This window comes from Corvus hawaiiensis, chromosome 1 (genome assembly GCF_020740725.1).
Source record: "Corvus hawaiiensis isolate bCorHaw1 chromosome 1, bCorHaw1.pri.cur, whole genome shotgun sequence".
Classification (NCBI taxonomy): domain Eukaryota; kingdom Metazoa; phylum Chordata; class Aves; order Passeriformes; family Corvidae; genus Corvus; species Corvus hawaiiensis.
In genome coordinates, this window is record NC_063213.1 from 91967106 (window position 1) to 91994651 (window position 27546).

General features: G+C 53.6%; 1 protein-coding gene and 1 long non-coding RNA gene across 3 annotated transcripts in view; one reads left to right on the plus strand and one right to left on the minus strand.

The window, feature by feature from the left end:
• Positions 1 to 8404: 8404 nt before the first annotated feature.
• Positions 8405 to 27546, minus strand: part of LOC125330304 (zinc finger protein 239-like) — a 131192-nt gene continuing 112050 nt past the window's right edge. Inside the window, exons 4-6 of one of the 2 annotated variants that reach the window (XM_048313307.1) lie at positions 10386 to 10464; positions 9515 to 10206; positions 8405 to 9430 (exon numbers count right to left, since the gene is read on the minus strand). In XM_048313307.1, coding sequence (XP_048169264.1) covers positions 9032 to 9430; positions 9515 to 10206; positions 10386 to 10407 — 1113 coding nt within the window. In that variant the 5' untranslated portion in view covers positions 10408 to 10464 and the 3' untranslated portion in view covers positions 8405 to 9031. Of the gene's footprint in view, positions 10207 to 10385; positions 10465 to 27546 lie in introns of both variants that reach the window. The other variant, XM_048313296.1, reaches the window with a different exon arrangement.
• Positions 19516 to 23415, plus strand: LOC125330395. The gene is made up of 3 exons (XR_007205492.1): positions 19516 to 21145; positions 22889 to 23162; positions 23313 to 23415. It is a non-coding gene; the product is annotated as an uncharacterized LOC125330395 (long non-coding RNA).

The following is a 27546-nucleotide window of genomic DNA, read 5'->3' on the forward strand; positions in this document are numbered from 1 at the left end:
CCTCCCTATGGCTGCGGGACACGGTGATATACCCTAGGGCCCAGGCCTGTGGTAATAAATGGAGGATTGTTGTTGTTCTCTAAACCTTCTTCTTCTTCTACCACTCCATATTCTGCAGTAAAAGTAATTTGGGATGATAGGAGAAAAAATTCCACAGTTCCAGGCCATATTACTGAATAATTTCTAGGAAAGTGAAAATAATATATGTTTTTAGTAACCATTGGTTAAATTATCTTTAAAGGGCTGTGTAAATCTTGATAATTAGACTTTTCTCCTTCTTTCACTGCTCTATGTTATGCCTGGGTCACGCTAGTGGCTCTGTTCCTCTGATAAGACTTAATAAACAACTATCTACCAGCAGAGAGGGCTGAAAGTCTCCGTTTGTCTCTCAAAAACCCTGGCAAAGACTTTTAGAAACGCTCTCCTATCAGGAGAGGTTAGATTTACGGCATGGATCAGTGTCACAGAAAAAGTCAATATTTTGTTTCTCATATCAGAGCACATTCTTTGCTTCCAGGATTTTTTGCAGAAGGAAATGCAAGAGTTGATGAATTGACAGTAGCTGTTGTTAATACTGTGCCTAACATTTTTGAACAAGCAAAACTGAGTCATGCTTTTTTTCATCAAAATGCACAAGCACTTATGCGAATGTTTCATCTTTCTAGGGATCAGGCAAAAGCAATCATAAGTGCCTGTCCTGATTGCCAACTTGTACAGCCTCCTGTCTCAACGGGAGCAGTCAATCCACAAGGATTGCAAAGCTTGCAATTGTGGCAGACGGATATTACCAAATTCCCATCTTTCAGGAAATTTAAAAATATCCATGTATCCATAGATACCTTTTCAGGTGCAGTCTTTGCTTCAATACATACAGGTGAGACAGCCAGTCACGCTTGTCAGCATTTTTTGCAAGTGTTTGCTTCATTAGGGGTACCTCAAGAAATAAGAACAGACAGTGGCCCTGCATACAAGCAAAGAAATTGGCTGATTTTCTAATGGATTGCGGAGTGTGGCACACTTTTGGTGTTCCTTACTCTCCCACAAGTCAAGCCATTGTTGAAAGAACACATCACTCTTAAAACATATTCTAGATCAACAAAAACGAGGGTTGGCACAGGCAACACCACAGATGAGGTCAAGCAAAGCTCTGTATGTCTTTAATTTTTTAAACAGCTCTTTTGTAGAGCCTGATCCACCAATTTTCAGACATTTCTCTAACAGTACAAGAGCGAAAAGAGAATCCTCCAGTGCTAATCAGAAACCCAGAAACAGGAAAGATTGAAGATCCATTTCATTTAATAACATGAGGCAAAGGGTTTGCTTGTGTTTCCACAGGCAGTCAACTCAGATGGCTTCCAGCAAAGAACATGAAACCCTATCAAGCGCGAAGGAACACTGACAACCCCACAAGTAAAGAAGCAGGCACACAGACGTGAGCTGAACAGAGATTGCAACCTCTGCCTGACATCTTGCATTCTATCTACAGAAGACTGTGAACTTTGGATGGGGGAATCAGCAGTATTGTAGAATTTTTTGTTAGATGATAGTGTAAGAAGAATATGGAACTTAATCGAAAATTATGCTTATGCTTTTTTGCTTTGCTTGCTTTTGGCTATGCAGATTTACCAGTTAACCAACCTAAAGTAATGTTTGGGTGACTTTAGCTAATGCATCAGGTTTAGATACTATGTGTTTGTCCAACACAACCTCTGAGAAACCATATTCCACCTGTTTGGTTGGTGTGCCAATGGATGCTTGGCTAATCCCGACAGAAATTGATGAAGCTATTCAAGGTCCCTTTGTTAAGACAAATGTGTGGAATTACTACAATCCAATAGATGCATGGGATTGGTGGGTTCCTCACCTTCCCAAGGCATCTTTTGAACCTCAAGAATTAAAAATCCTTGGTTCTACATATATGACCTTTTGTGTCAAATTTAATTATGCAAACAAGGGTCAACCTTTAATTAAGGATGTTACTCCTTATCACAATTCATATAAAAATCAGACCTCATGGTGCAATTATATTTCTTTAGTTCATTCTGTATATGATACTCCCTTTCAATTACCACATGGACTATTTTTCATTTGTGGAGATAGAGTTTGGCCTGCTATCCCAGCATACATCACTGGTGGACCATGTAGCGTGGGAAAACTTACTTTGCTGACACCCAGTGCAAAACTGCTTGCTTTTATGAGACACAAAAGGTCTATTCTTCTGTATAAGCCAGATTGTAATGATGATTTTGTACCCTAGGGTTCTGTAAAAAGGCTCTCAGCAGCTCTTCTTTTACCACAACTTGCTTCAGGAGTTGCACTGAAACAATTAGACTGACTAGGGTGTTGGCTAAATAAGGAATTCAATGCTACTTCCCTTGCATTAAGTGATATGCTAACAGATAACCAAAGATGTCAGACGTGCAACTTCGCAGAACAGGGCTGCAATTGATTTCCTTTTATTAGCACATGAAGGACTGTGTTCTATGAATTTATCTGATCATTCAGAGTCCATTCATAAGAGTATTCAACAACTAAAAGAAGGTGTGTCAAAGATTAGAGTTGATAATGGAACTTGGTTAGATAATCTGCTTGATGGATGGAATTTAACAACGGGTGAAAGAGCTTTTAAAGATGGGTTTTTATGGATACAAATATGCTGCTAGCAAGAATTTTTCTTGCTTCTTTCCAGTCCCGTGAGATATTTTTCTCTCTCACAGAAGATATTAGTAGAGTTCTACAAACTATGAACACCTGTGACCTTGCAAACTTTTGTTTATAATACAGCAGAAAAATATTTTGAAAATGGATGTTTTACGATTTTAGTCAATCACCCAAAGGGGTGGCTGATCCTTTGACCAATTAGACTATGAAGAAAAAAAGTCTATAAAAGAGTTGTAAAATAAATAAATAAATCAATCTTGCTGCACAATTCCTGTCTGTTGGATATCTCTTCTCCTCCCTACCACTGCAGGATACCGCGATAGGTTTTTATATATTAGTTATCATCATAGTTGTGTTAATAATAGTGCCTTGTTTGCTTCAATGTATTCGGCAAATGATCAACAAAGCTATTAAGGGAGTCTACATGGTTCAAACAGGAGGGGGAAATGTTGGAGTGAAAGCTCCTCTGGACTCAGGCCCAGAGGGAAGCCAAAGCACAGGGGTTGAATTAAAACCTTTGGACAAGCTGAGATACATGAAGCCACACCAAAGTGAAATAGAAATACAGAATTTTAACTTTTAGGAGAAATATATGCTAAGTGCCTTAAACATTAAGAAGCTGTAGCAGAGACCTTAAACACAGTTCTTGCTACAGCAGTGTTACCCTTTCACAGAATTCTTTACTTTAGACAAAATATAGATAGAATTATACTGTTCACATTTTTTACATAGAGTGTTCACATAAACAATAAGAGCTGATAGAAACTGCATCCACAAATCTGTGTAATACCTACGTAACACTGGTGTAAGGCTTACGACTTAGAATTAGGCCAGGATAGGTTAAGAAAACTGGAATCATGTGTTAATCTTATTGGTCAATTAACAAATATAATCCACACTTCTGTAAGAAAAAATATAGAGTATAGAGCATATAGAGTACAGAGCATATAGAGTATATAGAGTATATAGAGTATATAGAGCATATAGAAGAAGAGGAAGCTGTGTTTTGCCTGCTGTTTGCTGTTGCTGCTTAGCTTTATCATGTAACTCCCTTCAAACTCTGCCTTCAAGAAAGCTATGAGACTATGAAATAAAGAACTTAGCAGAACAGCAGCCTCCTCTTCTCTCTTACCCTGGTCCGAGAAGGAAGGGTACCCCATCTGTCTTGGTTTGAAAGACAGGTGTCTGCCAAGGAAGGCAGAAGCCTCCCTTGGTGGCAGATGTAACCCCTTTCCCTCCGAGTTATTATAATTTTGAAATCAAGGGCTTTTAGGCAAAGATGTGGGAAATAAGAATAACAGTTCTTTACTATTATATTTATAACCAGTCAAACAAACAGCAATAACTACGGCAGTAACAGCAAACAATCCCAAACCCAGTGCCAGCCTTCTCGGCTGTCAGGCCCTTTCCCCTCCGGTGCAGTTCCGCTCGCAGCCGGCAGGGGCGCTGGCGGCTCCCGGTGAGCAGGGCAGGTGCGATGGTTCCCCCGCGGCTGCAGGGGGCGCTCCGGAGCGAGCTCGGGGAGCACGTGGCACTGGGGGCCTGGGATCCCGGAAGGGATGGGACAAAGGCTTCACAAACCCCTGGCCGGACCCTCGGGAATGGCAGGCTGGAATGGCGGGCTGGAACGGCAGGGACGAACAGGAATTCCGGGTGGCAGATGGGATGTATCCAAGTGGGGAACCCCCCAGAGGTCTAGTCAGGAAGGGCGAGCACGGCTACAGCGTAGCAAAGGCTCGAAGCAACGGCAGGGCAGGGCAGCCACAGCCCGGCCTCCAGCGGGGCAGGGAAGGCGGCTTTGGGATCCCTGTGTTGTTTCCAGCAGAAAGGCAGCTGAAAAAGAACCAGCAGCTCCTCTCTCTCTCCGAACACTGAGACCCAACTGACCCCACACTCAGGTGAAACAAAAGAGTAGCCAGGCATACCCCACCCCCAGTGGTTAGCTCTTTGTTTTCTTAAGTATCCAGTGATCAGCGATTTGTTCCCTTAGCAACATGTATGGGGGGGGGGGGGGGGGAATTCCTTTAACAGAAAAAATAAACTGGGACTAAACTAAAACCCCAACACCATCAAAAGCTCAACACTTAGGGATTTTATTAAACAACACCAGTTTTATTGAATGAGAAATGTGATGTAGAGATATAGAAATAATATAAACAAAATTGCCGAATCAAATTTAATAAAGAAATGACATTTATTATGCGACCGAAATATCGGGTTCAAACGCCAGGATCGAGAAAAACAGCACCAAGCCCGGGGTCGGAGCTGGGTGAACACGCATAGATCTGATCTCTATCGCACCAGACCTCCCAAGTTCACGAATGCTGCTTTGGCTGGTCCCTTCTTATACAGTTTTTGGGTAGAGTCCAAATTAATTCTATTCTTCTTGTATTCATGAAGTTTTCTTGTCCCGGAGTTGGGCCGCACAAAGCCTTTCCTGGGTCTGATGAATTGTCCATCCTGGGTGATGAGTGGGCCATTTCTGCTGATGGATGGGCCATCTCTGGTTCCTGGAATAGTTATTTTTAGTTCCCGGAATGTCCAATTCCTTATCAGATGTGATGTAGATAACAGAGTGTGGTGATCAAGTCGTCATGGTGCAAATGTCCCGGTGATAAGATCCAACCCCACCTAGGTGGAATCCTCACTTATTGTGAAAGAAATACTTTTAGTGTTGTGAAATTTTTCTCTCAGCCAGGCTGGTGCAGGGATTTAGAAACTCGGTCTCTGTAGGGTCTAATTACATTTCAGTTTTATATATAATAGCACGAATTACATAGTTTATTTATAACAGAAAGAAATATGAAAAAACCTGTCAGAGACAGGGAGAGAGAGAGAGCGGAAGATAATCAGTTGGAGCTAGATGAGCTTTAAGGACGTTCCCGACCCAACCCATTCTGTGACTCCAGAAGTTGTATGGAGTCCAAAAGTGACATCCACAGCTGCTTTCTGCTGAGCAGGCCCTGGGCAAGGACACAGGAGCAGGAGTAAATGGTGCACCGCTTTAGTTACAGGATCGCCGAGAAGTTTCTTTCTGGTGGATTTTTTATGTGCACAATAGATGTGAAAATGGTGGAAAGAGCCTTTACAGCATCCAGAGCCACAAAAAGCTTCTGAAGGACTCATCCCCAGATTCTGCTCCTGGGAGCACTGGGGGTGAGGGGCAGATGCAGGTGGGTTCCAGGTGGGGAGCACCGGGCGCTGCAGGTCTGCCTGGCACCTGGGGAGTCATCAGCGAGAAAAGCTCTGAGTGGCAGAAATCTTATTTGGGGGAGGGCTGGAGAAATGGGGCACTCCCCATCCATCAAATGTGGGACCCCCACAAGCCGCTTATAACCCCCAAAACTGGCGGAAAGCAGCAGGGTTCTCCCTCGAACCAGCTCCTTGTGTCCCTCCATGCGAGGCCCCAGCTCTGAGTACTGGAGCCACGTGTGCCACTGCTCTCAGGAACAACCACTAAGAACTGTGGGAGTACTCCAAAAACATCTCATCAGGAATGGGGGATACCCTGAAATCTCTCCAGAAACATGGGATACCCCAAAACCCACTTAGGAACAGGGACCCCCCCCCCCCCCGACACATCATCCCCAGCCTTCAGCTGTCTCGTTCCATACCCCATCCCAGCCTCCCAAACTCCAACCCACCCCTCCTGGGCATGAAGACCGCCTTTCCAAGCCCTATTTCCCCTATCCCACCCCCTCCTAAACCCCATCAACCTGCTCCAAAGCCCCTCGGCAGGGTTGGGCTCCTGCCATGGCCCTGTGTGCCAGGGACCGGCAGTGCTGGGTGCAGGGACCCCAGGGAGGGTACAAAAATGTTGTGAGATGGGCGTGTGCAGCTGGCCAGGGCAGAGGAACAGCATGGACAGGGGGGCACAGCCTGCAGGAGAGACAGCCAAGGGCTGGGCAGGGCTGGCACGGCTAGAGGCACCCAGGGCTTTGTCCCCTGGGCTCTGGGACTGCCTCTGGAAGCCCCACAGAAGGAACTTTCCATTGAGGGGCTGCACTTTGGTTCTCCCTCACCCTCCCTGAAGAGGCTGGCAGGGGTTGCAGTTTTATGACATTTGTCCTTCCTCCCCCTCACATCCCACTGCCCCAAAACAGCCCTGAGCCACCTGGGAGGGACAGGCCCTGCTGTGCCAGGCCTGGGCTCAGGGCTGGGTCTTTCTGCTTCCTCCAACCAGCCCAGGGCTTTCTCAGCATTGCAGCTCCCTGCAATCCTGGCAGAGCTCAAGGATCTGCTCTCACAAGTCCCTGGGGAGGCTTTGGCAGTCCCTGCCCTCAGTGGGACCCATTGGTGCTCCAAGGGACTTGAGTTTTGCTTCTGACTCCTTGAGCAGCTTCTTCAGCCTTCTCTCAGTCCCTGAGGGTCCTGGACTCAGCCCCAAATCCACTGTGGGGCTCATTAAAATACAGAAAGCCTGAAAGAGCTCTTTCTCTTCCTTCAATTGTCTTCAAGTATTCAGGGCTTCTACAGCTCACTGGAGTCAGTTTGGAGTTCTGTTAAGGAGGAAGATTTCAAAGTACGCCTTGTGACTTAATATTTTTTTTTTTTTTTTCAGTTCAGAGAAGAGGTGATAGAAGCATTCTCCAATTAATTTGGATGCTGAATGTCTCCTTAGGAGGTCTGGGCATGTAGCAGAATGAGCCCTTTGAAGGCTGACCCTGTTTGGACAACCTGCTCCTCACCCCCAACCTCACCATGTCTGACATCGCCCACCTGGCACTGACATCTCTGTTCCCTGCATCAGAACCTTGTCCCTGAGCTCTGCAGCTGGCTGTCCCAGCCCACTGCACCATGTCCCACCTGCTCTCCTCAGGGCTCTGCCTGCACACAGGCCCCAGAGAAGTTTTCCTGTTTGTAAGGAAAGAATGGAAAAGCCTGAGCAGGTTTCCTAAACAACAAACCCCGCTCGCAACCACATGCTCAGTACAGGCTGCCTGGAATGATGTCACCTTTCTACAAGGGACAGCGTGACCAGACGTGATCTCTGTGAGCAGAATTCTCTGAGTCTTGCAGCAGAATTCTCTGTTCCCGTCCTTTGCCTTGATCTCTGCTGCAGGTGGAAGCTGCTGGTGCCGTTCTCATCTTTAACCCCTCTTTGGGATGCAGACAGATGTGCCCAGGTGTATCAGGCAGGGGTTGCTCAGTGTTTATGCAAAGCTATTGTGCTCCTCACGGAACCAAGGAGATCTTTGTGACACCGTGGAACCTCCTGGAACCAAGGGCCCATTGTTTCACAGAGGAGCCTCATGGAACCAGAGGGGCCATTGTGACACTGCACAACCAGCAGAGCTGCTGGACCTTGTCACCTGTCACCTGCCCCTGCCCGCGGGAGGCACAGCAGAACCAGCAACCTGGGAGCCTCAGGAATGCCCCTCTGGGATCCATGGCACACACTCCAAGGGTCTGGAGTTCCAGGTTCCAGCAAGGAAAAGATGTTCCTGCCCTTGAAGGCAAAGCTCTTGAGAAGGGGTCGAAAGCCAAGTGGAGCAAGATCTTACAGTGACATTTCACTGCCAGCCGTCGTAACTTCACCCATGGTTGTCGTAGCTCATGGACTGGGAACAAAATCAGGGGAGGGTCTTTGGCTGGGAGCTGCCCTGGCTAAAGAGAGACACTGTGAGAGAAACAGAGCGGGCAAAGAAAGGCAGAAGAGAAAGGAGGACACAAACACAGTCAGCTGAGAAGGTGGCAGTCTGAAAACAGAACTGGAACGGACTGAAAATGAATGGGACAGAAGTCAGTCATTCTGAAAGTTTTATTTACTATCAAAACACCACCCACAGAGCCAGCCCTACACAATCCTGATCCCACCCCTCCAAATCTGGATCCCAGTCACCTTTCAACCCCATCTCACCCTGGAGGCTGTAGAATCAAGTAATTTTGGCATGGGACTGAGTTTTTTTGAGGTGGGAACAAGCCATTTTGAGGTGGGATTGAGCCCTTTTGGGGTGGGATTGAATTGTTTTCAGTGGGATTGAGTCGTTTTGAGGTGATCCCTCTTGGCTTTTGGAGTGCAAAGAGATGGAGAACACTGCCCAAAATCCCCCAAGAACCCACAAATACTCCAGAATATGTCCCCAAACCCTAAATTCCCCCTCAAATACCTGTGAAATGGTGGAACTTCAAACATCTGTGATCAATTTCTTTCTTTTTAGTCCTATTTTGGGTGTTTTTAAGTGATGAGGATGAATCAGAAGACAATTAGGGCCAAAATAAAAGGATAACCAGCCAGGGGTCTTCCCAATATGGATCACAGGGAATGTGGGCCACCAGGGCTTTTCCCAGTGTGGCTCCTCCAAAAGGGGATGAGGTTGGAGCAGGGCACGAAGCTCTTCCCACAGTCGGGGCACTTGCAGGGCTTCCCTTACTGGTGCCTCTGTTGGTGTCTGGTCAAGGTAGAGGTGTGGGTGAAGCTCTTCCCACATTCCTCACACTCGTAGGGCTTCTCCCTGGTGTGGATGCGCCGGTGGATGATGAGGCCGGAGTTTTGCTTGAAGCCCTTCCCGCAGTCAGGGCAGCGGAAGGGCCTCTCCTCTGTGTGAATCTGGTGGTGCAGGAAGAGACTGGAGGGGGTCTGAAACCTCTTCCCACACTCGGAACACTCGTAGGGCTTCTCCCCAGTGTGGATCTTTTTATGGACGGTCAGGTTGCCGCGTTGGCTGAAGCTCTTCCCACATTCCAAGCACTTGTATGGCCTTTCCCCAGTGTGGATGTTCTGGTGGAAGATCAGGTTGGTGCTCTGGCTGAAGCTCTTCCCACACTCCTCACACTCGTAGGGGCGTTCCCCAGTGTGGATCATCTGGTGGCGGATGAGGTGGAAGCTCCGGCTGAAGCTCATCCCACATTCCTCACACTCGTAGGGTCTCTCCCCAGTGTGGATGCGCCGGTGTCTGACAAGGTGGGAGTTTTGTGTGAAGCCCTTCCTGCAGTCGGGGCAGCGGAAGGGCCTCTCCTCCGTGTGAATCCGCTGGTGCAGGAGGAGACTGGAACTGGTCTGAAACCTCTTCCCACACTCGGAACACTCGTGGGGCCTCTCTCCCGTGTGGATCATCTGGTGGCGGAGCAGGGTGGAGTTGTCTCTGAAGCCCTTCCCACATTCCCCACACTCATAGGGCCGTTCCCCAGTATGGATCATGTGGTGGCGGATCAGGGTGGAGCTGCATCTGAAGCCCTTCCCACACTCCCCACACTCATAGGGCCGTTCCCCAGTGTGGATCATCTGGTGGCGGAGCAGGGTGGAGCTGTGGCTGAAGCTCTTCCCACATTCCCCACACTCGTAGGGCTTCTCCCCAGCGTGAAGCTGCTCGTGAACCACCAGATCTGAGCTCCGGCTCGATCTGCAGCCACCTTCCTGGCACAGGGTGGGTCTTTCCTCCTCAGAGCACCCCGGGCTGCGTTTGCAGCCCCTCCTCCTGCGGCATCTCCGGGCATTTTCCTCCCCATTGGATTCCTGTGCCAGGGAGCTGCTCAAAACGGCCTCTTCCACCAGGTTCTGCTGTGGGGATTTGTCCTCCCTGGGCTCCATCCTCAGCTCCTTGTCTGGGGGAGGAAGGAGAGGATGGGATTTGCCTCCGTGCCACAGGGAAGGGCAAGGAGATCCCCCCAGTCCGTCCCTGGCAGGACGGTGTCGGCAGCGGGGTTGTCCTGCAGTCGGGGGCAATGCTGGGCTGGGAGATGGAGCAGGAGAGAGGGAAAAGGGGCAGTGACTTCCTCCTCACCTGCCTGGGTGTCCTGGGGCATCTTCCTCTTCCTCGCAGCCTCCTCCTATATCTGGCCAAGGCTTGGGAATGGGAAATCCTGGTTTGGGGGAAAACAAGGGATGAGCACGTTGAGTTTGAAGGTCCCTCTGCCCAAGTCCATCTCTAGAAGTCACCAGGCATTGTGTGTCCATAAAAATCTGCTCTGAAAAAGCCTCCCAGGAGTTCCCTGTCTCTGCCCTCCTCTTTGGTGTTCGGGGTTCCCCCCTGTCCCAGCTGCTGGGGGTCACGCTTGTATTGGGGGTCCCCCTCTCTACTTGGTCCCTGCCCTCCCCAGGCTGCTGGGAGTCCCAGGAATCCAAAAAGCTCCCCCCTCTTCCGTCTCCCCACTTAGGAATGCTGGGGCTGATGGGCTCCAAGGAGTCCCTCCTGCCCCTCTCCAGGCTGTTGAGGGTCCTGTGAATCGCGGCGCTCCCCCCTCTCTGGGCTCCCCACTTTGGGGTCCTGGGGGTCACAGGGCTCTGCTCCTCCAGACTGCCTCTGCCAGCAGCCACAACTGGGACCCCCCAATGTCCCCCCAAGGGGCATTTTCTGCTCAGCTTTGGAGTTCTTCATTCGCCAAACATCCCCCTGCAAAAAAAAACCCAACCCAGGATTTCTGGGACAGGCTCCCCCTCCCCGGCCACCTGAGCGATGGGGGGTGATGATCCCATGGGTGGGGGGCTGTGAATTCAGGGAGTGCTCGACCTCGTGCTTCCTTCTCCTTTTCTTGATCCTCCTTTGTCCCTCCTCTTCCACCCAGGGCTTCTTAAGTGCATTTATAATAGCTGCACATAGGGACATGTACCGGTAGACTGCTTTTTCTCCCGTGGCAGCTGCTTCCCCGAGCCATTGCACAACACGTGCCCAAAATCCAGTGTCCTGCACATGTTCAGCAGCAGCGGCACGGAAGTAGTATGAGATCCACCTTATAAAGCGCTTCGGAAGTCCCTTAGAAAACTTAAATCATAACTTAGAAGAATACCCACCACCGAGACATAAAAACTCTGCTGAGCATATGACAGTTTATTTCCCATGGCTCGTATCCTTCCCTCACCGGTGTAAAACAAAAAAAGAAAAAGAACTGCGAGTATATTCCACCCCTGTCTGGAGCTACCCGCAGTGCACGCCAAACTGAGTATCTTCTCTGGGAAAGAATGTGGAAAAAGGCACTGCGAGATCTTCTTGCTTCCTACAAAAGCGATGCCCAACTTGCAGTGCTTACTTTAGACCACCTTTGCAGGGAAAAGGATTGGACTAAGCCCCAAGATCAGGCTGCTAATGAATCAGTCCTGCAAGACCTCAAGCAGGCTGCTCAGAGAGCTCTGTCCCTTACTCCCAGCACTGCTGCCCCAAAAACCCACTTCACACAAGTCCTGCAAGGGTGATCAGAACCCTTTGTAGAGTTTGTAGAGCGCCTCACACACGCCGTTTGCTCGCAGAGGGGCATGAATTCCAACAGCAGCTGCTGACGGAGTTGGCCCACTCTAACACAAACGAAGCCTGCAAGGCAGTTCTCAGAGCCCTACCTTTAGATCCTCCTCCCACCTTAGATCTCATGGTAGAAACCTGTGTGAAGTTGGTGTCAATCACCTCCGAAATTCAAAATAATAAAAGCAGAGGGGTAGTGGGGGTGGTGAGTCAATGAGGGAAGCCTCCACCCCAGAGCAGGTGTCATCGCTGTGGGAAGCTGGGGCACTGGGCAAAGGGATGCAAAGAACCCCGGGCAGTAACACCTGTGCCTGAGCCTTTCATTCCAGGTTCGGGCCACCTGGGGCAGGGATGTTGCTGCAGCCACTGACCGAACACCCAAGCACCACCCTTGGGAAACTGAGCAAGCAGCGCGATACAGCTCCGCGTGAGGACGTAAATGGAGCTGCTGTACCATCAAAAAAGGACAATTTACAGGACTGGACAGAAGCTGAGCTAGTTGATGCAGCAGTTCAGTTTTACACCTGGAAGCTGGGGAAGACAGTGCCCATCACCCTGACCTCCAGCCTCCTCGTTAAACAAACTGGTGATAGACTTGTTCTGACCCAAGCGGCAATACCCATCCCGCTGGAGTCAGACACGTTTATTACAGGACTTGCAGCACTGGATCACCCGGGAGCTGAAGTCTTCCCGTCCATCCCCTTACCACCAGTGGTGGGGGAGAGGTGCTTGTGTTCCTGGTTGAGTGTCATCATGCTCCTCTTTTTATTCCAGAAGGTGCTACGATCACACAAGGACGAGTCATCCCGAAAGGTTGCCTAACAAACCAGCAAGAGGCACAAGCGTTCTGGGCAGAAGTGATGGGACCCAACTGGCCAACCCTTGAGTGTGAGTTGAGCCAAGGGGGTGAGCGAGTTCGCATGCCAGGTATGGTGGATACGGGGGCAGACATCACTGTGATCTCTTGCAGAGAATGGCCTCAGGCATGGGAACTTGAACCCACCTGAAGTGGCTGGGAACACTGCTGGGATTGGGGGTAGAGCTACAGCTTTAAGGAGCACCCAAAATGTGACCATACAAGGCCCGGAAGGAAATTTGCCTACCATCCGGCCTTTTGTTATTGACGCAGAGTTTTCCCTGTGGGGTAGAGATACCTTGTCCCAGTGGGGAACTCGAGCTGTTATTCCAGCAGCCCAGGGTTTTTAGGGCGGGCCACTGTTGAGTGCGACCACCCACGCAGTAATTGACTGCCTAACATGCCCGTATGGGAGGAACAGTGGCCGGTATCCATCGAGAAACTTCGTGCTCTCATTTCCCTCGTGGAAGAGCAACTTGCCAAGGGCCACATAGTCCCAACTAATAGCCCTTGGAATTCCCCCGTGTTTGTTCTCCCAAAACCGAAATGAAACGGAAGGACGTTTTTGCACAATCTGTGTAAAATTAACGCAGTCATGGAGGATATGGGACCCCTACAACCAGGCATGCCCTCACCATCAATGCTCCCTCATATGTGGAAGCTAGCTGTCATAGACATCAAAGACTGCTTCTTCCACATACCTCTGCACCCCAGCAATGCTCCTAGATTTGCCTTCTCAGTGCCGTCTGTTAATTGGCAAGTCCCCATGTGCAGATATCATTGGACAGTGCTGCCTCAGGGCATGAAAAACAGCCCCAGCATTTGCCATTGGTATGTTGTGCGGGTCCTGTCCCCTGTCCGGAAACAGGCTCCAGAGGCAATCATCCTCCATTACATGGATGATGTCCTTGTGTGTGCCCCAGACGAAACATGCTTAGACTTAACCCTAGATCTAACAATCTGAGCAACTGAAGCTGCAGGTTTTGTAGTCCATCCTGACAAGGTCCAGCGCTTGTGCCCCCTGACCTACCTTGGCCTCCAGATCCGTGAGACAACCATCGCTCCCCAACAGCTTGCCATAGCTGACGAGCCCCGGACCCTTCGCGACCTGCAGCAACTGTGTGGTACAGTGAACTGGGTCTGGCCCCTGTTAGGGATCTCCACAGAAAGCCTCAGCCCCCTCTTTAACCTGCTGCGAGGCAATGGTGCGTTGGACTCTCCCCGATCCCTAACCCCAGAGGCGCAGGAGGCCCTTGGTAAGGTCCAGAAAGCTCTTTCCACCAAGCAGGCACACTGGATGGAACCAGGCCTGCAGCTCAAATTCATAATTATGGGCCAGCTACCACACTTGCAAGGCCTTACTTTTCAGCGGGACGAGAGGATCAAGGACCCCCTCTTAATCATAGAGTGGGTGTTCTTGCCTCACCAGCCGTCCAAAAGCATTACCACACCACAAGAATTGATGGCGCAACTGATAAGGAAGGCCAGCTCTCGCCTCTGCGTTCTCGCAGGGTGCGAATTCTCGTGCATTTACATGCCATTCAAATTAGATGATGTTGATTTCACTCTACAGAGCAGCGAGTGCCTGCAGTTTGCCCTAGATAGTTACTCAGGGAAACTCTCTAGCCATCATCTGCCACACCAATTGTTTAATGTGAATTTCAAATTAGTCCCGAAATTGTTTCGAAGCAACAAACCGCTTTGAGCCCTGACAGTTTTCAAAGATGGGTCAGGGGCTTCTCACAGATCTGTTCTGACTTGGAGAAATCCCCAAACATCCGAGTGGGAAAAAGACATTGAAGTAGTTGAGGGATCTCCTCAAATTGCAGAGTTAGCCACAGTAGTCAGAGCCTTCGAGTGATTCCAAAAGGAACCAATAAACATTGTCACTGATTCAGCCTATGTGGCTGGAGTGGTAGAGAGAGCAGAGCACTCAATGCTCAAAGAAGTTTCAAATCCTAAATTATATCACGTGCTCTCGCAGCTCGTCTTTTTGCTGTCCCACCGAGAGCAACCCTATTATGTCATGTACGTGAGGTTGCATGCCGACCTCTCCAGTCCTATTGTTGAAGGGAACAGGAATGCTGATGCCTTGGCAGCCCCAGTACAACTGGCATCACTACCGGGAATGTTCCAACAAGCTAAGTTGAGCCATCGATTCTACCATCAAAACGTCCCGGCTTTGGTCCGCATGTTCCATCTCTCGCATGACCAAGCTAAGGCCATTGTGGCGACTTGTCCTGACTGCCAGAAATATCAGATCCCATCGCTAGGGTCTGGTGTGTGTCCACGTGGTCTCAATAGCTGCCAGCTGTGGCAGACTGACGTGACTCACGTCCCCGAATTCAGGAGGTCTAAGTATGTCCACATCTCAGTAGACACCTTCTCAAGAGCAGTTTTTGCCTCTTCTCATTGTGGGGAGAAGGCAAAAGATGTCATCAAACACTTTCTGTTGGCATTTGCCATTCTGGGGGTGCCAGCAGAAATCAAGACAGACAACAGACCAGCATACGTCTCGAAGAACTTCCACCAGTTCTTCGACACGTGGGGAATTAAGCACACTATGGGTATCCCTTATTCTCCCACGGGCCAATCTATAGTTGAGCATACCCATCAGACGCTCAAAAGAGTCCTTGCGCAGCAGTGAGGAGGAGCAGAGACTAATTCGCCCATTGAGAGACTCTGCAGGGCTCTCTTCACCATTAACTTTTTAAATTGTTCCTTCAAAGAGCCCGGCCCCCCCTGTATAACGGCACATTAAAAATTCGACCACAACTAAACTAAAAGAAAATCCATCCGTGCTGGTCAAAGACCCTGAGACTCACAAAGTTGAGGGCCTGTTCAAGTTACTAGCTTGGGGGAGGGGATATGCCGCCGTGTCGACCCCAGCTCGACCAAAGTGGGTGCTGGCAAAGTTCGTCAAACTGCACCTGACCTCACTGAACAGCGACGACCCCAAAGCCACCACCTGGAAGAGGTGCCCACACCAGATGCCATCTGAAGAAGAACTTGCGGCCCTCTTCCTGCTGTTCCCTTTCCCTGAATGTTTTCCCTTTTCCCCTATTCCCTAACTGCCCACACCTACCTCCATTTGCTTCGAAATAATAAAAAAGGGGGAGATGTTGCAGTGAACCATGACCAACCCCAGAGCCAGCCCCAAAAGCCTTGAGCATTCATAAGGCTGCGAAAAATACATAAATCCGTGCCTTACCTTTTAGCTGTGTATCCCCCTTCCCCATATCCGGCTGCTTTCCCAGAGGGATCTAGGTTCTTCTCTGAGTTATTCGGCAGCTGATTGGTCTCTGTTGCTCCTCCCCACCCACCCCTGCTCCCAATTGCTGTAGCCCCCTCTCCCCGCCCCGGTAACACCCCCTAGCTGAGGTATCATTAGTTACTGTGTGTTTTCCACGCCTGTTTGTCGGGGTACAAAAATAGCTCAGCGAGCCACCTGGTGGTCTCTCCTCGTGGGTTCTCACCCTGCAATAAACCTCCTGCTCCCACGAGAGGCCCTCCGTTTTATCCTACCTCCTTTGCACACATCAGCCATCGGGAGCCAGGGCGAACCCGTGCCGGTGGTTCGCCCACCTCCTTGGGCCAGGATGGGACTCCACCTGTCCTCGCTCGGGGCAGGCAGCAGTTTGCTCTGTACCAGGACAATGTGCTAGCTCAGGAAGGTACCGCTGCAACTGGCACTGCACTGAGGGTGACTGGGAGTGGCTGTGAGACACTGGGATCACACCGGAAGCAACTCAGGGAAACTGGGAGTGACTGGGAACATGCTGGGAGCAACTGGGATGCACTGGGAGAGACTGAAACCACAGTGGGGGTAACTGGGAGCAACTGGAACCACACTGGATGATAATGGGAGCAGCTGTGCCCATGCTGGGGTCATACTGGCATCCCATTGGAACTGACTGGGATCATACTGGGAGTGACTGAAATAGTACTGGCAATATCTGAGAGTGACTGGGATCCTACTGGAACCAGACTGGGAGTGACTGGAAAGGTGCTGGCCGTGACTGGAACCATGCTGGAAGTGACTGGGAGAAACTGGGCCCAGCCTGGGAGTGACAGGGAGTCACTCTGGGCATGACTGGAATAATACTGGGAGTATCTGGGAATGACTGGGATCATACTGGGGGTGACTGGGTGCAACTGGGATCATACTGGAAGTGGCAGGAAGTGACTGGGATCATATTGGAGGCTACTGGGATCATAATGGGGTTGACAGGGAGTTTGGGGCAACTGGCATCGTACTGAGGGTGACTGGGATCATCCTGGAAATGACTGAAACCATACTGGGAGTGACTCTGGGTCCTATTGGGATCATGCTGGGAGCCACTGGGATTACAGTGGGTGTGAATGGAACCTGACTGGGGGTTACTGGGAGCTACTGGACCCATGTTGGGAAGAAAATGGGGACACATTGGGAGCAACTGAGAACAACTGGAAGGTACTGGAACCATGCTGAGGGGACTGAGACCACAACTGGGACAACTGGGACCATACTGGGAGCAGCTGGGACCACACTTTGGGACACTGACAGAAACTGGGATTGCCCTGGAGGTAAGTGGGAGAAACTGGGAAAGACTGAGATCATTCTGAGGTAACTAGAACCTTACTGGGGACACTGGGAGTGACTGGGAATGACTAGGAGCATGCTGAGGGCAACTGGGATGTACTGAGATTGTCTGTAACCATACTGGAGTGACTGGAACCACAATGGGAACAGCTGGGCCCATGCTGGGGGGCAACTGGGAGTGACTGGATCTACACTGGGGGCAACTGGGATGACTGGGACCATGCTGAGAGGGACTGGGACTATCCTAGGGGCAAATGGATTCATACGGGGAGGAACTGGGAACAACTGGAACTACTCTGGAGGCAACTGGGTTCATACTGGGACCACAGTGGGAGCAACTGGATCCATTCTGGGTGAGACTGGGATCACACTGAGGGTGACTGGAGTCATATTGGGAGTGACTAGGAGTGGCTGTGAGCAACTGGAATCATGATGAAAGTAACTGGGAGGAGATGGGAGTGACTGGGAGCATGCTGGGAGTGACAGGGATATACTGGGAGAGACAGGGAGTCACAGGGATCATACTGGAGGCTCTTGGGGTCACACTGGCATTGACAGGGAGTGACTGGGATCACACTGGTGGCCACTGGCACCATACTGGGAGTGACTGGGAGTGACTGGGATCATAGTGGGAGTAGCTACAATCACACTGGCTTATAGTGGGTGTGATTGGACCCTGACTGGGGGTTACTGGGAGCTGCCAGGCCCATGCTGGGAGCCACCTGTGCACACACTGGGAGGAACTGGGAGCAACTGGGAATGGCAGGGTGTGTGGAGGCCGGTGGGCCTGCTGGACAAGGAACCAAAGGAGTCCTACGGTGGGATAAGTCCTCGGTCCCTTTCCAGCTCATGGGGACTGAAAAACTTCCCCAGAATGCTTTGTTCTGTTCTGTTCAGGTACCCCAGTTCTGCTCCCCTCCTTGGCTCCCTTGGCCGCCACAGCCCTGGTTACCTGATACCCCCTCAGAGTTTCCCGATGAGTTCCTTTACCCTGGGCCCCCCATTGCTCTGCCCCGGGACTTCTCTGAGACCTTGCACGAGTGCGGATGCATTAAAGCTCTCCTGCAAACCCTTCTGCGAAAACTCTTCTTGCTCCTTCATCCCCGGACTGTTTCACTGGCGATCCGTGGCTGTGTGCAATGCGCCGGCTGCACCGAGAGGCTTTCTTGGAGGCGCTTTGGGGAAGCTCGTGACATGACACCAGACAACAGAAACGCGACCAGGGTGCATGCTGGTGACAACTGGGATGTACTGGGAGTGACTGGGATGATACTGGGGGCAACTGAACCATGCTGAGGTAACTGGGAGTGCCTGGGAATGACTACAAGAATGTTCAGAATAACTGGGATATACTGGGAGTGCCTGAGACCATTTGGGTGGGGACTGCAACCACACTGGGAGCAACTGGGAATGTGCTGGGGGGAACTGGGACCAAGCTTGAGGCAACTGGGGGCAAGTGGAACTGACTGGGGCCTTGCTGAGAAAGACTGCCTTCATACTGGGAATGAATAGGACTATGCTAGGGGCAACTGGGAGAACTGGGAACACACTGGACAAAAGCTGGAGGAGGAACTGGGAGCAACTGGGAGCGTGCTGGGGGAAAATGGTATCACAGTAGGGAATGACTGGGAGTGACTGGGCTCCTACTGGGAGCAACAGGGATCATGCAGGGAGGGAGGGGAAGTGACCACGATCATACTGGGACTGACTGGGCTCCTACTGGGAGCAGCCACCTCCGGGCCCCGGGACCCCGGAGCCCCTTTCCCGGCCATGCCGCCCCTGCAGCCCCCCGACCCCCCCGCCGGGGTCCCGCCAATCCCAGGGCTCCCCCCTCTCGGGCTCCCCGCTTTGGGCTCCTGGGGCTCTCCTCTCTCTGGGGTCACGCTTACGGAAGCCGGGGCTCCCGGGGCTCCCCAAAACCGGTGTCCCCCCGCCCCCGCCGGCCCCGCGCGCTCCCCACGGGGCCCCGGCAGAGCTCGGAGGGCCCGGCCCGGGAAGCCTAACCCCCACTGCGGGGGGACCCGCATCCCCCCGCCCCCGCCGGGGCTCTGCCGCCACCGCCACCCCCAAAAACACCTCCCGGGGACCCCCGATGTCCCCCCGAGCGGCACCTGCGGGATGGGGGGCGATGGTCCCGGGGGGCTGCGAGTTCAGCGAGCGCTGGAGCCGCGTGATCCCGCCTCTCCTCCTCTCTTCCAGCTTCCCGCTGCCGCTCCGCCTCTTCCTCCCTCCTCCTGCTCCTCTTCCTCCTGCCGCCCCGTCCCAATCCCACCTTCCCCTCCTCCTCCCTCCCTCCCTCCCTCCTCGTCCTCCTGCCCCGTTCCCGAGCCCCTCGCAGCCCGCGGGAGCAGCGGGGATGGAGCCGGGACAGGTCGGGATGGGCAGCGCGGGGCTCTCGGCTGCTCCCACCCGCTGGGGGCGGGGGAACCCAGCCCGGGGAAAAGGAGAGGGAAACTGGGAACATTGGGGGCTGCAGATCCAAACTGGGCCTTGCTGGGGACCCTGGCTGCGGACTTGCAGCCCTTGGGGCTCCTGTCGGGATCCTGGAGAGCCGCGAGGGGGAACGCAGAGAGGGCTGGGGGATGCCAGCAGTGGCACCACTGGCAGTGACTGGTTTGTACTGGGATAACTGGAACCTTACTGGGGCCACTGGGAGTGACTGGGAATGACTATGCACATGCTGAGGGCAGCTGGGATATACTGGGAGCGTCTGTCAACCATACTGGGGTGACTGGAACCACACCGGGAACAACCAGGACCATGCTCGGGAGAAATGGGGCTATGCTGGGGGTAACTGGGAGCAGCTGGGAGTGACTGGGTCTGAACTGGGGGTAACTGGGCATGACTGGGAGCATGCTGGGAGGAACTGGGATCATATGGGGAGGGACTGGGACTGTACTAGGGACAACTGCACTGGGATCCTACAGGATCATATTTGGAGCAACTGGGACTGCACTGAGGGTGACTGGGAATGGCTGTGAGACACTGGGTTCACACTGGAAGCAGCTCAGGGCAGATGAGAGTGACTCACACTGGGAGAGATTGAAACTATAATGGGGGTAAATGGGAGCAACTGGAACCACACTGGATGATAATGGGAGCAGCTATGCCCATGCTGGGGTCATACTGGCATCCTACTGGAACTGACTGGGATCATACTGGGAGTGACTGAAATAGTACTGGCAATATCTGAGAGTGCCTGGGATCCTACTGGAATCAGACTGGGAGTGACTGGAAAGGTTCTGGCCGTGACTGGAACCATACTGAAGTGACTGGGAGCAACTGGGCCCAGACTGGGAATGACAGGGAGTCACTCGGCATGAGTGGAATAATACTAGGAGTATTTGGGAGTGACTGGGGCCATACTGGAGGTGACTGGGAGCAACTGGGCCCAGACTGAAATAATTCTGGGAGTGACTCGGATCATACTGGGTGTGACTGGGTGCAACTGGGATCATTCTGGAAGTGACGGGAAGTGACTGGGATTATACTGGAGGCTACTGGGATCATACTGGCACTGAGAGGGAGCAACTGGGATCAGGATTGGGGAACCTGGCATTATACTGGGAGTGACTGGGATCATCCTGGAAGTGACTGGAACCATACTGGGAGTGACTCTGGGTCCTATTGGGATCATGCTGGGAGCCACTGGGATTACAGTGGGTGTGAATGGAACCTGACTGGGGGTTACTGGGAGCTACTGGGCTCATGTTGGGAGGAAAACGAGGACACATTGGGAGCAGCTGGGATACACTGGAAGGTACTGGAACCATGCTGAGGGGACTGAGACCACAACTGGGACAACTGGGACCATACTGGGAGCAACTGGGACCACACTTTGGGACACTGACAGAAACTGGGATTGCCCTGGAGGTAAGTGGGAGAAACTGGGAAAGACTGGGATCATTCTGAGGTAACTAGAACCTTACTGGGGACACTGGGAGTGACTGGGAATGACTAGGAGCATGCTGAGGGCAACTGGGATGTACTGAGATTGTCTGTAACCATAATGGGGGAACTGGAACCGCAATGGGAACAGCTGGGCCCATGGTGGGAGGCAACTGGGAGTGACTGGATCTACACTGGGGGCAACTGGGATGACTGGGACCATGCTGAGAGGGACTGGGACAATTCTAGGGGCAACTGGGTTCATACTGGGAGCACAGTGGGAGCTGCTGGATCCATGGTGGGTGAGACTGGGATCACACTGAGGGTGACTGGAATTATACTGGGAGTGACTGGGAGTGGCTGTGAGCAACTGGAATCAAGCTGAAAGCAACTGGGAGTATGCTGGGAGTGACTGGGATATACTGGGAGAAACAGGGTGCCCTGGGGATCATACTGGAGGCTCCTGGGGTCATGCTGGCATTGACACGGAGCAACTGGGAATACACTGCGGGCTACTGGCGTCATACTGGGAGTGACTGGGAATGACTGGGGTCATAGTGGGAGTGGCTGCAATCACACTGGGATAATGGTGGGTGTGAATGGACCCTGACTGGGGGTTACTGGGAGCTGCCAGGCCCATGCTGGGAGCCACCTGTGCACACACTGGGAGGAGTTGAGAACAACTGGGAATGACAGGGTACATGCTGGTGGCAACTGGGAATATACTGGGAGTGACTGGGATAATATTGGGGGCAAGTGAACCATGCTGAGGTAACTGGGAGTGTCTGGGAATGACTACAAGAATGTTCAGCACTACTGGGATATACTGGGAGTGCCTGAGACCATTCGCGTGGGGACCAGAAGCAACTGGGAATGTGCTGGGGGGAGCTGGGACCAAGCTAGGGACAACTGGGGCAAGTGGAAGTGACTGGGACCCGCGGCGGCACCAAGGCCTCGGAGCGGCTCCAAAGGGCCCCGCCCGCCGCCGCTCCCCGAGGCCTCGCCGCTGCTGCCGGGGATCGGACACCGCAGGCGGCCCCGGCCCCTTCCTCTTCTTCCTCCTCCTCCTGCCGGGATTCAGCCCCCGCCGCCGCCCGGCTCCTTCTGCCGCTCCTGCCCGGCACGAAGCGGCGGTGCCGCTGACGGGGCCGGAGCGCGGCTGCCCCGCGACTGCCCCGCGCCTCAGGGCCGGGCCGGGGAGTGACCGCACGGCTGGGGAGGGACCCCCGCTGGCCAGGGCAGGGACTGAGCCCATGGGAGGGACCCCGCGCCGGAGCAGGGAAGGATTCCTGTTCCCGAGGGCGAAGCAGCGGCACGAACTGACCGCGACTCCCATCCCTTCTCCCTGCCCCGCTGGTCACAGCAGCGAGGAGCCGCGGATAAAGGGAAGTCCGGCAAGGAGAAAGAGGTCGCGGGAAGGTTCTGTACCAGGGTTTATTTTACTCCTCACTCTCCTGTTCTGATCCGCTCCGTCCCAAATCCAGTTCATCTCCCCACGGCGGGGCTCTTGTGGCCGCCATGGCGATCCCTGAGTGACCTCTCCCTGCCCTTAGCCCGAGCCACGAGGACTCGGATCTGTTCCAGTTCCGTGCAATTCACGGGCATTTGGGGCAGCTGGAGCGAAGCAGCTGGAAACCACAGCGGGCTCGAGAGGGACTCAAGCAGGGCAGGAGCCGGGGCTGCCCCGAGGGAGCTCTCCCAGCACGAACCTTCCCGGGCTCTTTCTAGGGGAATTTCCTTGAATGTTTCCATTCATCGCTACAAAGCAGAGTCACAAGTGGAGCTGAGCTTTCACCTTGAAATGAGCGAATCGAACGCGTGCGCTGGGAGTGCTGCAAACTCAAGGTGTTCCTTGATCCTTTAATCTTGCAAATATTCAGCCCCTCAGCAGCGATGTCTCTGCCAGCCCACCGGTTTCTGTGTCAGACCTGACTCGGAGCTTGGAGAAGAAATCCGAAGTCCCATCACAACAACGCCTGCCGTCATTTTCTTTTTTTCATAGGTACGGTATGTTATTTTATTGTTTATACTGTTTTACTTTGAGTTTTGCTTTTATTCTTTTTTGTTTTTCATTTTTCCCCCCTTCTATTAAAATGTGTTTTTTTCTCCATTTCCTCCCCCGACCATCCCACCCTCCCCGACCCCCCCTCAGCCTTTGTTCTCCCCCCGGAGCTTTGTGGTGAGGTGCTGTCCCACCGGTTCTGCCCCGGAAACCAACGAAATCAACCGAAATAATGATGAATTTTTGAACTCTTTCCGCTGCTGTTTCCAGAAGGTCCCGGGAGGAGCCGTGGGCGGGGAAGGGGGTCTCGATGCCGGGGGCAGTCAGCGGTCGCCGAGTGGATCCCGGTGGCGCAGGTTGGGAGACGCGAAAGTGACCGAGGGAGCGCGGGGGGCGGGGGGAAAGGGGGTGCAAGATGGTCCTGATGTCCAGAAACGGGGGATTTGGGGCAGTCCCTGCGCAGGATAAGGGGAGCAGGGGGGTCACGGCGTCGGGAATGACGGCTCAGGGTCCCGGTGCCGGGGTCCCACTCTCCCCTCGCCGCCCCCAGGAGCGCCCCCGGCCCCAGCGCTGGAGCCATCGCGCTGCTCCGCTGGGCCCCGCCCCCAGAGCTGCCTCCGGCCCCGCCATTGGCGCCGCTCTTTGCTGCTCACCAATGGCAGCTCGGGTAGCTCGTGATGTCACCGGTCGCCGGGCAGGTCCCGGCGGCGCAGGTCAGAGACGGAGACGCGAAAGTGACGGAGGGAGCGCGGGGGGAGGGGACGGGGCAATTCCAGGGAATTCACCTGGATCCCCTCCTGGCTCCTGCTGCCCCCAGGAGGGAATTTGGGGAGGGGGCAGAGGGGGTGCGCAGCCCCCGCCGGGGGATGAACCCGGCCTAGCGCCCTTCGGTCAGCACCGAGCTGGGCTTGGGGCCTCAGGAGGAAGAGGCCGATGGGAAGCAGATCCTGCAGGGGGGACAGGGCTGGGCTCAGGGCAAGGTCCTGCCCTGCACCTGGCTCAGGTGTGAGCCTGCCCCGGGAAGGGAGCGGGACATTCCCATCCCCAGGGATCAGGGCTGGGAGCAGCGCTGCGACCACAGACATGGAAATACTGGGAGCAACTGGGACTGCACTGGGGGCTGAATTATCCCCCCCAGCACCTTTCCAGGCCGCCCTGCGACCTGAGAAATACTCGCTGGGCCTCGGCCTTGGCCAAGAGCCCCCAGGCTCAGCTGCTCTGAGCTCAGGCGCTGCCGGCTCCCACAGCCCGCCCAGGGCCGCCCTGCCCATGCCGGGGCTGTGCTGGAATTCTCTGCTGCTGCTGGGCCACTCGGGGGGTCTGGCCCAGCAGGAAAGGTGACCCTGAGCCAGGAGCTTTCCTTGGCCGCAGCAAAGCCTCGGCACGGAAGGACCTTCCCAGCGTTGTGCCCTGGGCCGGGAGGGATTGTGCCACCAGAGCTGTCCCTCAATTTCTGGGCAGAGCTCTGTACCTGTATGTGCCACTTGTCTGTGGCATTGTGGCTCAGGAGGTGGCCAAGGGGAGCTTGGCCGAGGTGTGGGCAGAGGAATGGCCATCAGGCCAGGCTGGGGGGTCAGCGGCCGGTCAGTTGCGTTGCCTGGCCGCGGCTCTGGATGCTTGTGTGGGAGCGTGTGCAGGGCTGGAAGGCTGGGGCTGCCGCCGCTGTGTCCCAGAGCCGGGAAGGCCGGGGCTGGCCCGGCCCTGGCCCGGCCCCGCCAGCTCTGCCAGCTGCCGGCGGGGACACAAAGGGCAGCTCTGAGCTGCGGCCGCTGCGCTGCGGCCGCACAAACGCAGCGCCCGCAGAGCTCCAGGGCAAGGTGCTGGCCCTGGCTCGGGGCTGGGCCGGGGCCAGCGGCAGAAAATCAACTTGCAGCTTGGGCCCCGCAGCAGGGAGGAGCAGCAATTGCTGGCTGAGAGAGACTCTTGCCAAGGGCCTGCGGGGCCGGGCCCCAGGGAACGGCTTCCCGCTGCCCGAGGGCAGGCTGAGATGGGATGTGGGGCAGCAATGGTTCCCTGGCAGGGCGCTCAGGGCCTGGCACAGGCTGGCCCGAGAAGCTGCGGCTGCCCCCGCATCCCTGCAAGTGTCCCAGGCCGGCTCGGCCATTGGGGCTTCCTGCCCAGGAGGGCTGGGCTGGGCTGGGCTGGGGCTGCTGAGGGCGGGATGGGCTCTGGCTGAGCCAGCTGAAGGCTGGGCATGATGAGGCCAGGGGGACCCCATTGCTGAGTGGGTTCTGGAATATCCCCCCTTCCTGAGGGGATGTCAGGGTATGTCCCGTTCCTGAGGCAGTTTTGGGCTCCACCCAATGCTTCGGGAGGGGTTCTGAGAGGGGGGATCTGGTACTTGGAAGGGGGACCTATTGGTAGGGATGCGGGGAGCCCATTTTGGGAAGGATGCTGCTATTTCTGGCAATGTTGAGAGGTTCTGAATGGCCTGTGGGGCCCTGGCTCTCATTTTGGGACTTGAGGTGAGCCCATGGGCACAGCAAGGCCAGAGGAGAGTTCCAACCTCTCATTTTTGATGGAGGGATTGATCGGTTGCCTCCAATAAACTCAATCCCAGCCCCAATGTGTCGATGGCAGCCCCAAATGGCTCGATTTGTCAGCCCCAAGCCCTGTGTGTGGGGAGTCAGGAACCACAGAAGGGGAATTGGTGTCCGGGAAGGGAAGGGAAGGGAAGGCTTTATCTTACCAGGGGCCTTTCTCTGATTTCCTTTGGACCAGGAATCAAAGGTTCTCCCCAGAATCCTTCAGTGCTGCCTGCAGGTCCTGCCAGCCCTCAGATCTGTTGAAATTCAAGAGGATGAGGCCACGGGGTGTCCCAATGGTCCCAGGGTTTCATGGGGCCCCGCAGTGTAACTATGGTGTCCTTGGTTTTGTAGTGTCAGAATGGACCCTTCATTCCATGCGGCCCCGCAGTGTTGCAATGGTCTCTGTTGAGCTTTTGGTGGGATACCCTTCTTGTTCGGACGAGGGTGAAAGAGCAGAGGAGGCTGCTGTCCTGCTACAGCTCTTTATTTCATACTCTCATAGTTTTCCAAAGGCAGAGTTCCAAGGGGTTACATGATAAGGCGAAGCAGTAACAGCAGCAGCAGCAGGCAAGGAGCAAGTAGGAAACAGCTTCTTCTTCTATTTCTACTTCTTTCTTACAGAAGTGTGGATTAGATTTGTTAATTGACCAATTAGATTAACACACGATTCCAGTTTTCTTAACCTATCCTGGTCTAACTCTAACAGTCGTAAGCCTTACACCAGTGTTACATAGGTATTACACAGATTTGCGGATGCAGTTTCTATCAGCTCTTATTGTTTATGTGAACACTCTATCTAAAAAAACCGAACAGTACAGTTCTATCTATATATTTGTTCTAAAGTAAAGAATTCTGTGAAAAGGTAACACTGCTGCAGTAAGAACTGTGTTTAAGGTCTCTGCTGCAGCTTTTCAATCTTTAAGGCACTTAGCATATATTTCTCCTAAAAGTTAAAATTCTGTATTTCTATTTCACTTTGGTGTGGCTTCATGTATCTCAGCTTGTCCAAAGGTTTTAATTCAACCCCTGTGCTTTGGCTTCCCTCTGGGCTCGAGTCCAGAGAAGCTTCCACTGCAACAGGAAAGGGGTAAAAGGGCATCTCGGTTCTCAGGAATGGGGGTTCAGGGGGGTCTCAGGACCGAGGAAATGGGGGGGCAGGGACTTGGAGAGGTAGAAGGGAGTTCCAGGGGCTCCCTGTGCCCAGGAAAGGGGAGTCCAGGGTTTCCCAAAAAAGGCGGGGTGACAGGGTGGGGACCCAGGATGTCTGGGAAGGGGGAGCTCAGGGGGTCTCTGGTTTTGCAGAAAGGTGGGGCTGGGGGCTGGGAAAGGCAGGAATGGGGGTCCAAGGCATTCCAGGGCATCCCAGTGTCAAGCACACGGGAGGTCTGGAGGCTGGGAGACATGGGATGGCCGGGAAAAGGGGAGCAGGGGCGTCCTGATGTCCAGAAATGGGGGATTCAGGGGGGTCCCGGTGCCAGGGTCCCAGGCCACCCTCGCTGCCCCAGGAGCCTCCAGCCCCAGCGCTGGAGCCATCGCACTGCTCTGGGCAGATCCCAGCAGCGCAGGCTGGGAGATGCGGCAGTGCCCGAGGGAGGGCGGCAGGAACGGGGGGATCACTTCCAGCTGTCCCCAGGGAAGGCTCTGTAAATCCCAGTTAATCCCAGTCACCCCCAGTCACACCCAGTATATTCCCAGTTGCCCTCAGCATGCACCCTGTCATTCCCCGTTGCTCCCAGTTCCTCCCAGTGTGTGCACAGGTGGCTCCCAGCATGGGCCTGGCAGCTCCCAGTAACCCCCAGTCAGGGTCCATTCACACCCACTATGATCCCAGTGTGATTGCAGCCACTCCCAGTATG